At 40.0% G+C, this 12,771-nt stretch overlaps 1 protein-coding gene across 8 annotated transcripts in view; it reads right to left on the bottom strand.

Moving 5' to 3' along the window:
* Window positions 1-4,488: 4,488 nt before the first annotated feature.
* Window positions 4,489-12,771, bottom strand: part of SEC31A (SEC31 homolog A, COPII coat complex component) — a 65,779-nt gene continuing 57,496 nt past the window's right edge. For all 8 annotated transcript variants that reach the window (XM_039350855.1, XM_039350853.1, XM_039350852.1 and 5 more), the window contains 5 exons: window positions 10,385-10,443; window positions 8,806-9,075; window positions 7,738-7,857; window positions 6,665-6,736; window positions 4,489-5,035 (listed from right to left, as the gene is read on the bottom strand). In XM_039350855.1, the coding sequence (XP_039206789.1) occupies window positions 4,856-5,035; window positions 6,665-6,736; window positions 7,738-7,857; window positions 8,806-9,075; window positions 10,385-10,443 (701 nt within the window). In that variant the 3' untranslated portion in view covers window positions 4,489-4,855. The remainder of the gene's footprint in view (window positions 5,036-6,664; window positions 6,737-7,737; window positions 7,858-8,805; window positions 9,076-10,384; window positions 10,444-12,771) is intronic.

Genomic DNA, 12,771 nt, shown 5'->3' with positions numbered 1-12,771 from the left:
GGTAGCCACCTCCTTCTCCTCCGCCAACTCTCCTGTGGCTTGTGTTGTGACCAGGTAGCACAAGCCTCCCCCACTGCCTCCCTCCGCCAGCCCTCCTTTGCCGCCACTGGAAAGAGCAGAGAATGGGAAGCGGAGTGGCTCTGCACAGTGATACAGAGCAGAGAAGAGCACCTGTTTGCCACCCTGCATCGCCCCGCATCTCCTTTCTCCGTTCTCAAAATGGCAGTCCTGTTTCCTGCCACTTCTCCTCCTGGCACTGCTATAGAGCTTGGCACACCATCGCCCAACTCCTCCCTCTTCCTGAAAGCAAAAAAATTCTTCGCTAACCTGCTTTCCAGCTCTGGCACGTTTCTCTCTTGCTGCAGGGAAACGGAGTTTGTGGGACTAAAGAAAGTTCAGTCAGACCTTCCAACTTCGTGAGATCATTTTTTTTTTTTGTGAGAAGTTGGAAGGTCTGACTGAACTAATGAAACATCTGCAAGAAAACAACCAATCCCAGGAAGCACGAAGGACCCCACAGTTCAACCTTGAGCTACAAATATTCTCTTCTAAAGGCAGTTGCTGGTGTTATGCCTTTCTCCAGCCTTTCCTCAATACGCTGATAAAAGGATCAGTTCTTGGACCTTATCAGACACGGGACAACCTCCATTTCAGCCCCGTCATCCACAATTAACAACAAGTCTAAAAGATAGCAAATGCTGATATAGAAAAATATGTGATTTGGGGGTATCAAGCCACCTCCAGCATCAAAGACCATGGGGTATCTCCACATCAAGAAGCAAAGATATCTTTGTAGAATCTGCTCCCTCAGACCATTTAGCTAAACAGCTTGAAGCCGAATTTCTACCTTCCTCTTTTACATGCAATGTGTAAAACCAGGAACTTAGTATCTCCTGTGATCATCTTTTTTCCCTTTTGTCATTTCCGGAAGGAGGTGGTGTAGAAGAGGTTCCTGTGACAAGAAATTCTCAAAAAAATAAATAAATATAAAATTGCAGATAAACCTAAAGTGATTTGTGATGGTAGTGCTAGGCCCGGTGGGTGAAGGAGATACTAGTGACAGGATTAAAAATGATTAATTGATCTCAGATTAGTGTGTGTGTGTGTGTGTGTGTGTTTTGTTAAACAAATAAGAAATCAGCACATTAATAATGCAATTTATGTTTTTTAATCTTTTCATGTTATGAAATCATGTAATCTAATGTTAACATTCTGAATTATAAACAGCCCATAAATAGGGTGTGATTAAAATTTGATAGGTTAGAAAAAGAGGCTTGGAAATTAATAAACAGGTTCAGAAAATTTGCCCAAATTTAATATTTTGTGGGAGGAGGTCTTCTGGTGGAATATTTCAGGCAAATATTTTGCTCTAGTTCAGATTCAGCTCTGGAACCTCCATAACAGAGGACATCGCTTCAGTTTAAAACTGAATTGGCTCCTCCCCTCTACTTTATTACATGGTTTCTTCAAGACTCTGGAGTAATATCTAAATAGTAATAGCTAGGAATCACAGTCAGTGTGATAAAAAGGGGTTTATCCAGGTTATAGACTTAATTAGCACTCTGCATAGATGTTGCCTAGTGACCAGATGGAATTTAGCTGGGTTTCTTTTATCAAGGGATTGTAACATTTATAAACCTTGATGTGCTTTTTTGCATATTTTACCCCAAAACCTTATTTAACAATTGTTCTGTGCCTCTGGATTTCTTCCATTTTATTTTTGATTCAAAATCTTTCCTTCCTGGATTTTGTCTTTTTTGTTCAGAGACATTGTGCTAATATTCAAGGACTCCTGCACAATTCTGCAGGGTTTTTTCAAGGGCATTATGTAGACTATACAGCGGTTTTTAAATTGCACGGCCTATATTTACTTCCGATCCAAGGGCCACTGATAATCATCAAAACTAATTCAGAGCTATAATCTATCTTTTCCAGACCAGGGATCATCTTATAGCCCAAATGTGCACTTGGAATACCCCAGTTTTTACTTTTCCTTGTCTATAGCATTCATACAGTTGGAACTCTCTTTAAACTATGCTAACAATAGAAGGCCAAAGATTTATTTAGGACCACTTTTCCTAACCTCCAACTGATCAGATTTTCTAGAATAGAAGATGCACAATCTGGGTCCCATTCAATTCCCATTTTTACAGTAGGAACAGCTATTTTTTGCACTGCTTCTTGCTGAAGCTGCTGTGTTAAAAGAATTTTTAATGACTTGTCGCTTTTTTTTTCTTCAAAAAAAATCAATTTTAATCCACTTTTCTCTTTAAATGAGTACTCAGATGACTAATACTGGTTAAATAAAGCAAAAAAAAAAAAAAAAAAACATTTTCCAAAAGTTATTTTTGTATCTACTTTACTGAACACCTGAAAAGCCTAGTGGAAGAGATGCATCTTTACAGATTTTCTAAGAATAGAATAGGGCCCAAATGCAACTCCCAAGGCTTCTGACTAGCTCATTGCTGCCATTGTTAGGTTTTTGATGTTTTGATAACTTGGTGATTTTCTTGCAACTATTTCATTATCCCAACAGTTCAGCTCTGTGCTGTCATTCTCTATTGGAAATATTGTTCTAATCAACCATTTAAAAAATGTGTGGTTTCTTGAAATCTAAATAAACTCCTTGAAGCTAAGCTTCAACTACCAAATATAGCTGGGGGAAAAATAAGGTTTTTTAAAAAAAGCAGTGGAAGCTTTTAGGTTTAGATCAGTGGTACTCAACCTTTTTAATGCCGCGACCCCCAACTGGTCGTAAGTCGAGGACGACTCAACGGTGCAGCACCATTTGCAGAATGGGACTTTTGGCGGGCTCAGCAGGGCAGAGACAGCCTGGACAATTCCTATTGGCTTTTGAAAGCCAATAGAATTAGATTCTATTCAAGAGAGTTTATTCTATTGGCTTTCAAAAGCCAATAGAATAAAAGGGAGTAGCACAGCTAAGGAAAAGGGGGGAAAAATGGTGGACTGCATTGTTTGGCGACCCCCGTGAAATGGTCGTTCGACCCCAAATGGGGTCCCGACCCACAGGTTGAGAACCACTGGTTTAGATCCATCTAGGAATAAGATGACAATATGAGGAGGATTTTCATTCTTTGGATTGTAGTAGTAAGTCAAGATTTGAAACTATCTGGAAAGCCATGGAATTTAAATAGACGAAACCTTTTGACATATAATGAAGCATGCACAATTTTTCCAAATTAGTGTACCATGGATACCCCTGGATTTCTATATGAGGGCACATTTTTATGATCCTGCATGCATCCCTCACTCTACTTCTAGCATTGTAACACAATTAGAATTAAACTGCATCTCTTAGGGAAGCATCAACTGATTCGTGTAAGCTAAACCTAGAGAGAAACGTTGCCACCATCTTTGATATATTTAGTAATTGATTACATAAAACGGTAATCCCTACATCGTGAGGGAAATTATATTTTGTATTAATTGGGTTTATAAGCCTTAGTCACCAGTGTGTATAAGGCGGACATTTTAATAAATCATGAAGTATAGATTCAATCTGTGTCTGAACACATTACAAATTGCCAGCATCTTAGCAACGCAGTCTGCACAGATCCCAAAGAGATCTTTGGCTTTTATGTAATTTATTTATCTGATTTCCACCCCTGAACTACTGTATATATTTTAATGTTTATGAGTTTGATCTTGGACTGTAAATTAATCAATATACAGTGTACATTTTTGTAATGCTGCACAGAATCATGAAAAATAGGCCAACTCCCTAGTATTTAATCTGAATATTGCTTATTGTCCTCTCAAACCTGAAGGGATTGCTTAGTTGGCCAACATCTCATGAAGATCCAAAGTGTCCAAACATAAAATATCAGAAGAAATAATGAATCCAACAGCACGATTCCATCACTGATATCATCAGTACAATAATCCGTTTAAAACAGCCTTCGTGTAATTTTGACACGAAGTCTGAGGTACTGAGCCTGAACTGAAATAAGGTTGAAGTTTAATTTTGAGAAAGTACTTTTTATTTATTTTTATTTTATTTGTTTGTATCCCATCTTTGTTATGTTTACAAAGAACTCAAGGCAGAAAACATATCCAACACTCCTTCTTCCTCCTATTTTCCCCACAACGTTATGAGTTGAGTTGGCATTCATGGCTAAGACAGGACTAGAACTCTCAGTCCCCTAGTGATTGGCCCAAGGTCACCCAGCTGGCATTCATGGCTAAGGCAGGACTAGAACTCTCAGTCCCCTAGTGATTGGCCCAAAGTCACCCAACCAGCTTTCATGGCTAAGGTAGGACTAGAACTCTTGTCTACTGGTGATTGGCCCAAGGTCACCCAACCAGCTTTCATGGCTAAGGCAGGACTAGAACTACGATCTTCTGCTTTCTAGCCTGGTGTCTAAATAAGCAGTCACGTGGCCCCAAAAACCATCACATGAATTGAAATTTCAGCTGATTATAAAGGAAACAACAAAGGATGCTTAAAAGAATAAGTCAGCACACATGTAAAATAGAATCTGGAACTTTTAATTGGTTGATAATGAGACTTGTGGAAGGAATTTTTTCGACGATGGCTGCCTCACACTCTCTCTTTACAGTATTTAAAAGCCACTTTCAAAGCAGCAGATACCATGCATTTAAAATGGACGATATGGAGGGGGTGGCATAATTAAATACAATATCTGTAGGTAGAAATAATAAAAAAGAGAAGAGAAAGAATAAGCACCAGAGCTCACGAGCCCTTCTAAAATGGAGCTCCTCTGGCAGGGACACTGCCGTGACTTGCTCTCTACCGCATCATGCTCTAAAGGGACAGAATATGGAACACGTCATGCACCCTTCCACAGCTCTATGACTTCGACCGAAGGCTACTTTAGACTCCAAGCTTGTTGGCTTGAGTGAGGACTACTTTCAGCACGGGCATGAAAGCTGATGTTTCGCTGAAGTTACTTGTGCTGACGATGTGAGTGTGGATGTTCAGCCCCTCAGTGTAGTTCCGGATTTCAATGCTCCTGGCAATGTTGTGCAAGCCGTTGATTATCATTGGAGAGAGCTGGAGAAGAAGGGAAAATAAACATGAGAACCGTCCTTGACACAATGATTGTTTTTCCCAACCTAGGCCTGTTTGGGCATCAAGGACTTTCCAAATTGATGTGTTAGAGAACATCTGTAGCTTTTGTGATGGCTTGGATAGTAGTTGAATTTGCTTAACGAAAAGCAGCTGCTGATAGGTAAGGATAGATGCACACGCCAAGTCAACTGCATCCTCTTCCCCCTAACAGTACAGATAATCTTTGATTTATGATCACAACTGAGCCCAAAATTTCCATTGCTAAGCAAGACAGTTGTTAAGTAGGTTTTGCCCCATTTTATGACCTTTCATGCCACAGTGGTTTAATTAGTGCATTACTGCAGTTGTTAGTAACATGGTTGTTAAGTGAATTTGGCTTCCCCAAATGATTCTGAAGGTTGCAAAATGTGATCACATGACCCCAGGACACTGCAACCATCATAAATACGAACCAGTTGCTAAGCGTTCTAATTTTTATCTGGTGACCAATGAGCATTAAGTGTGAAAAATGGTCATAAGTCACTTTTTTCAGTGCCCTTTAAACTTCCAATAGTCATTAAATGAATGGTTGTAAGTTGAGGACTGCCTATGTGTGGCTTACTAAGCTATTTCCCCCAAGGTTTTTTTTTCAATTTGCCAATCGAAATGCACAGAGAATTTGCCTTCTAGGTTATAAGGGCAAAGATGGGCTTTGGGGCTGAAACTACACTTATGGCTACTGTCCTACCCTAATCTTAATTTTGGGGCAAGCCCTTCATCTCTTATTCTCTTAGAGCATCCTCAACCATTGTTGGTTTGGGGAAACAATCGGGAAACAAAACTAGGGGTTCAAAAGAGATCTCCATACAGATTTCCTAAACAAGCGATTGTTTAGATGAGAAGTCCATATCAACTAAACCGACCTTGGAAGTCACTCTGTGAATGCATAAACTATTTCACTGCAGCCATCTTGCACAAGTAGCCACGTCTCTCCCTTCAAACCTTGCAAAATATTTCCACTGTATCACATACACTCAACCGTAACCTGTTTTTATCGAAGACAGCAAAGTACTGAATGGCAGAACCTACAGTCAAACCATCTTTTGTGGTTCCACTGCTAGATCATGGGGGATTGAAAGTGCAAGAGGAAGTGGCCAACTGAACAGGTTCATACAAGGTCTTCAACCTTGAACCTTCTTCAAGGTTCACCTAGTTCTTGTATTGATTTGGAATCCTCAAGAGGTAAATTAGACTTAGTCCTGACCACAACTTACTTCTTGGTTAACTGCAAAAATGTAGGGTAGACAGCATCGCCACCAGATGGATTTGTACCTGGCCGACCAACCACACTCAACCTGCAAGCCTCAATGGAACTACATCTACATGGAGGGAAATAAGCAGTGGGGTACCCCAAAGGTTCTGTCTTAGCCTCAATACTCTTCAACAATTTAAAAAATGATTTAGATGAGGGGATAGAAGGGGAACTCATCCAATTGGCAGACAATATCAAACTGGAGGGAATAGCCAACACTTCAGAAGGATCTTGACGTACTTGAACACTGGGCTCTAGCCAACAAAATGCAATTCATTCACTGGATGTAAAAGATAGGCATGGCAATATATAAAGCTTACCGTCTGATCTCTAAGCTTATCGTACAGAAATTCGAGGCGTTTGTTGGCATCATCTAATTTCCTCTTGGTTTGCTATGGGAGAAAGCAGAACAGAAAATTACTGAAAATACTGTCTTATTGCACTGACAGAAGACCACAGTTGCATTTATCTGTTTTCAAGGTGTATATCCATGGGGAAAGGAATACAGTTAGAATTTTTACTTTAACCATTTTACTTTAACCATAGAAGCTACAAAGGACAACTGGCTTGGGATCAAGAAAAATAAGCTTCTTAATGCAGGCTGAATCCAAGTTCTGGATTTGCATCCTAGTAGTGGGAAGAAGTAAATACTCAGTTCTGGATCCTCTCCAGAGAAGAACTGACAGATAGTGTGTGACATGTAAACAAGTAATTCCTCTGTCTTCTCTTCTATCTAGCTTCCAATGGCTCTATGGACCTGCCAAATTGAATTGAACCCACTAATTTTTCTAGAGCTCTTGGTATTTCCTTGTAGGTTTCAGGATAGTGTAATGCTCAAATCTGTTATGCATGTCAACCTTTTTAAATATTTATTCTACTACTACTTCTATAATTTCCTAACACTTCCTATCTTGGCTGGGGATGACAGGTGCTATAGCTTATCATAAACGGAGTTGGAAAAAATAGTTAAATGTTTTTCTGTGCAAAAATAATAATAATAAGTAAGCGCTGAGTAAATCAGGAGCTAACAGGACTATGGGAGTCATCTATTTCCCATTTTAGACATAACTGTAAATGGATGCTTTGCATACTTTTAAGTTTGCTTCCCATGGGTGCTGCTGGCAAGCGCTAAATTTCATCAGAGCTTCTCAAGAGGAGAGGCTCCCTCTATGGCCCACAGCATAAATCACCCAGTAGCTGCAATTCTGCAATTTCCCTGATAACCTGACTATATGAAGCATGGCGAGAGCAGAGCCAGGAGTAATAAATCAGATCTGGTGTGACTTGTCACCTAATGATGGATGCCTCAAGTTATGAATGTACGATTATGCTGTGCAAAATACATTTTTTTTAAAAAAAATAACAGAGCTGGCTTCTCCTGTGAAAGATGTACCGGATCTGTAGCTGAAGAGAGACATCTCTGGATCAAAGCTTCAAAAGTGGTCTTTAGGATGAGGTGTTCTTCAGGAATGGGCTTTTTTGTTATCTTCTCCGTGGGCAGGGATTGCATGTGCTGGGGAGAGAAAGAAATAACTGAATAGGTTTTTTTTGGAGTTTGAAGTGTCCCCAACATTGGTCAGTGTTGGTGGGAGTGGGCTTGGTTTGGGGTCTTTGATTAGGCCAGTGGTTCTCAACCTTTCTAATGCCGCGACCCCATAATACAGTTCCCCATGTTGTGGTGACCCCGAACCACTTATGCATCACCGGGTGCCAGGGGCGTGGCCAAAGAAAAGGGGGGAAAATGGCAGACAGCCTTGTTTGGCGACCCCCGTGAAATGGTCGTTCGACCCCAAATGGGGTCCCGACCCACAGGTTGAGAACCACTGGATTAGGCTATTGTTTATGGTTAGCTTCTTTGGCAATTCCTGCCAGGGCACGCCATTAGAATATAAAATGAGAACAAACCCCACTCCCTACTAGCACTGATAAAGTTACCTAAACTGGTGATGAAATGTCTGCAAGAAAACAACCAAAAGCTCAGAGAGCACCACAAACTCCATAGTTCAATCCAGTAAATATTCTCTTCTATAAGTTCATACCATAGTCAAAGTTCAGTCTTAGACAAAATTCATATCATAGTTCTTTTCACAGAAAAACTTCAAGTGGGAGGGACAGAGGCAACCACTCCGGGCTTCTTCCCCAGTGGAATTTCCTGAAAATCTTCCTGCAGACACTATTTCAGAATTGCTCTCTAGCGGACCCCTCTCCATGTATGTCCCAAAGGTGCTTTTCAAAAATACAACCGGAAAGCATTTTTGAAAAACACCTTTGGGGCAATCATGACCTGGATGATGCAGAATCTCCGCAAACATGCCCCATCTATGGTGCCTTCAGCCTCCGGAGATCTTTGCAACGTTCCAAGGAAGACTCTTCTAGTGGAAAGGCTGTGCCTGCACCTCTTAGGCAAGTAAGAATTTGGTGACCTCCAAGCACAATCGTTGGCCTATCAAGACAACCTTACCTGCATGGTGTTCCCTGTTGGTGCTCCAGGTGCTCCTTCCATGCTAGACGTTGATACGGCTGGAGTCATGATTGTCTGGACCCCTGGCGGAACATTCTGGAAGGGGTTTTGTAAGCCTGGCTGGCCCGGAGGCAGATGGGAAGGCTGGAAGGGAACCTGAGGCGGAGGTGGGGCTGATGTGGGAGGCTGCTGCAGCTGAGCTTGTGGGTCTGACAAAGGAGTCATGATGGGTGCCATGATGGGAACAGGAGGCAAGAAGGTATCAGGCACCTATGAGGAAAACAAAGAACAAACGAAGGAATGGTTGACTAATTAAAATGGCTGCCTGATAGTTGACCAATTAAAATTCGACGCCACCTCTCTCCCGTGTGTGTCCAGCTCCCATCTTTGCCATCTTTTTTCCTTCGTTTTATCTGTTAATATTTTTTAATCTGCTGGGTTTTTATAATGGATGATGTTTTTCAGCATTTTTATGTTGTAAGCCACCCAGAGTTGTTGGATATGAGAGGCAAATAAAATTTATAAATAAATAAATGAACGAGTCAAACATTGCAAAAAGAAAATGATGATGGAACTGTGTCAGTTGAAGCAATGATGGGAAATACGTCATCATTAATACCCTGAGTAAAATAATCTTAGCAGGTGGTATCAACCGACTGGTTTAAAAGTATCCATGAAAATTAACTATTATTAAGAGCTTAGCAAAAGGCTTTTTAAACATGTAAGACAATTAACTAGAAAGAGAGCCAACTGTTTCCAATCAAAACTGCCATAAAAAAAAGTTTTGTTGCATATCATAAAACTGTACTCATAAAAATCTGGATCTTTACATCCTTGTCAATTTAATAAAAATCCTATCTTTCTTCCCCTCAATCTTGGAGGACTCAAATTTTATCATCTTTGCAATTCTTTTACAAATGATGTTTGAAAATTAAGGGTGGGCAACGTTTTCTGAGCCAAGGGACAAAGCTGTCCTCTGAGTGGCATTCAGGGCTGTAGGGTTTAAAAAAATGTGGATGAGAACAGGGCAATCCCATTTAATTTATATTCAGTTAAGATGAAATGTGATTACTATTACTCTCCATAACATATTTTTTTTAGTAATTTTCTATTTCTGTCATATTCAAAGTCACAATTCTGTAATAATGTTTTCAGGATCCCTTCAACATTAAGTTGTATATTTCCGCTATTTAAGGGGAAAAATGACATATTCACCATTTCGGTGGTGCTTTTTTTTTCTTTTTGCAGGTCTGTGTCTCTGCATTTAACACTTTCCAAAACAACTCTTTTATCAATTAGAAAAACTGAGAAAACCCATGAATGGTCCAATCTGCATGCTGTTCCGAACAAATATTATGTTTTGGGCCAGACAGAAGAAATACAATTTCCATGATTCTGTTAAACCAAAAATAAATTCTGGTGTATTATTTTCCCAAGAGAGGACATAGAAAGAGAATAAGAGGAAGCTTATAGATGTCGTGTTTGAAGAAGGCACCATCCTGCCTGCAGGGTTAAATCCTGGTCAAACATTATTTGTAAGCCAGACTGGTGTTTGTCGGTTCATACTTGTGTAGCTAACCTTTTTCTTCTTTGCAGTTCTGCTTAGAGCAGGAGGATCATTCCAGCCATTTTGAGGACCTGCAAGAAGAACAAACAGTCAGAGGCAAATCTGGAAAATCTGAGTGGCAAAAAGAAAGACCTGCCATATTCTAGGCCAGGGCTAGGCAACCTTGGCTCTTTTATAACTCGTGGACTTCAACTCCCAGAATTCCTGAGCCAGCATGGCTCAGCTTGGAAACCTCTCCCTTTCCCCTCAGCATGGCTGGCTCAGGAATTCTGGGAGTTGAAGTCCACGAGTCATAAAAGAGCCAAGGTGGCCTAGACAAAGTTCATCAATTCATCAAATCTAGAAATGTCACAGGAGGATGAACCTTTCCTATTTGTAACATGGATGTATTTAATGAATCTAAGAAGCCTGGAGCTTAACTCCTTCCTCCTAACCTTCAACGTAAACCAAACTCTATCACACTGCTCTGCAACTATGTACATTTTGCCTCCTCTAATGTCTCCTCTTGTCCACATGTACAGGTAGTCCTCAACTTACAATAGTTCATTTAGTGACTGTTCAAAATGACGACAGCACTAAAAAAAAGACTTATCCCCATTTTTCACATTTACGACCACTGCAGCATCCCCATAGTTATGTGATCAAAATTCAGTTGCTTGGCAACTGGCTCACAGATGGTTGCAGCGTCCCCGGGGTCATGTGATCCCCTTTTACAACCTTCTGACAAGCAAAGTCAATGAGGAAGTTAACAACCGTGTTACTAACTTCCTAACTTAGTACTAACTTAGTAACCCCTGTTACTAAGTTAACAACCATGTTACTAACTTAACAACTGCAGTGTTTCACTTAACAAGTGTGGCAAGAAAGATCTTAAAATGAGGCAAAATTCACTTAACAAATGTCTCACTCAGCAACAGAAATTTTGGGCTCAATGGTGGTCTTAAGTCAAGGACTACCCATAGTTTGGAAACATCTTGGAGTAGAGACTTGGAATTTCTGCTTAGCTGATTTCTAAAATATGATATAACTTAATAGTTAACATAAAATGTTTCTGCTCCTGTTGCCTCTACATCAAGTTGGTACTGGCTTATAAATCAGCAGACTGATGTAATTGCTCTAAGTGCATATACTATCACATCATTGTGATCATTTATTGCTATTCGTTTCTTATTTTCCAGTAAGTGAATTGAGATTTGTTTTAACAGATGAGAATAGAGGACAAGGCTTTGGAACAGCCCTTTTTAATCTGGTGCCCTTCAGATGTATCAGAATACAAATCTCATAATTTTTAGCAAGCAAGCCAATTGTAGCATCTGCAGTTCTGGCACATCTGGAATGCACACTGAGAAACTCAACTTGAATACTGAATTAAGAGCCATCAGTTTGGATAAGCATCCCTATTCACTTCTATGGCTCTGTGTATTCCATACAATAAATGTTTCAACCCTAGGGGGAATCTGTATCCTAGATCTTCTAAGATTTGACTAGTTATCCAATGGGTACAATCATTATTAATTACAATGAACTGGACCTGTAATATAGTTAATTTTTCTTAATACCTAGTTTGAATCTGTTCTATGGTTTAACAGATACTGGGAAAAAGCAAAATAATTTTATATCTGCTGTGTCTCATCATGGAAATTTCTCTCCTCACCTTGAAAAGGCCATCTATCTTTCACTGCACTAATACTCCAAGCCATAAATCCATAGCAACACAACATACAGGAAAAAGTTCAGATTAAAGCAGAAAGATCAGAAATCACAGTGTCTGCCCATTTATAATGTACAGTTTCTGTGCACGTTGAACTATCAGCCAATATAGCTGCTCAAGTTGCTAATCATCTTAACTGGTAACAAAAGAAGGATTCTGCATACTAATACTTCTTCAGAAGTCCTGGGCCTCAAGTGGATTGACTTTCCATATCTGTAAACAGTTTTAATCTCAGAAACCTGGTTGGTATCATGGTTAAGGTGAAGGATTAGGAAGGAAGTATTTAAACCTCTTAATTAGGGGTTCTTGAAACATTTCAAGCTTCAGACAGCTTGTTCCAACTTTTGTTAAATTTATATGCCCCCATCTCATTCTGAAAAGTGACTATGGGCGGCCTATACATTTAATAAATTCTTGGAATACTTCTAATATGGTGGAGCAGCTGTTTCAAATTCCAAACAGAGGGCTTTGGGCAAAACCAAATTTCACAATGGATCACAGGAGTGACTTTGGGTCAGCTCAATGTTGATGTTTTTGTTGCAGGCTAAAGTAAAAAGGGCAGAGTGCAATATATATACCACCTTGGCTCTGGCGGGAAAGGTAACAAGTAAATAAATAAAAGCCCTTGGGGCTTTTCTTCATTGCAGGTCAGCAGCTTACTAAATGGAACTGAAATAGGCTGGGACAG

The sequence above is a fragment of the Crotalus tigris genome, unplaced genomic scaffold (assembly GCF_016545835.1).
Source record: "Crotalus tigris isolate CLP2741 ecotype Arizona unplaced genomic scaffold, ASM1654583v1 scf7180000018362.2422785, whole genome shotgun sequence".
Lineage (NCBI taxonomy): Eukaryota > Metazoa > Chordata > Lepidosauria > Squamata > Viperidae > Crotalus > Crotalus tigris.
The sequence above is the reverse complement of the archived record's forward strand: the minus strand, read 5'-3'. Positions and strand labels throughout refer to the sequence as shown.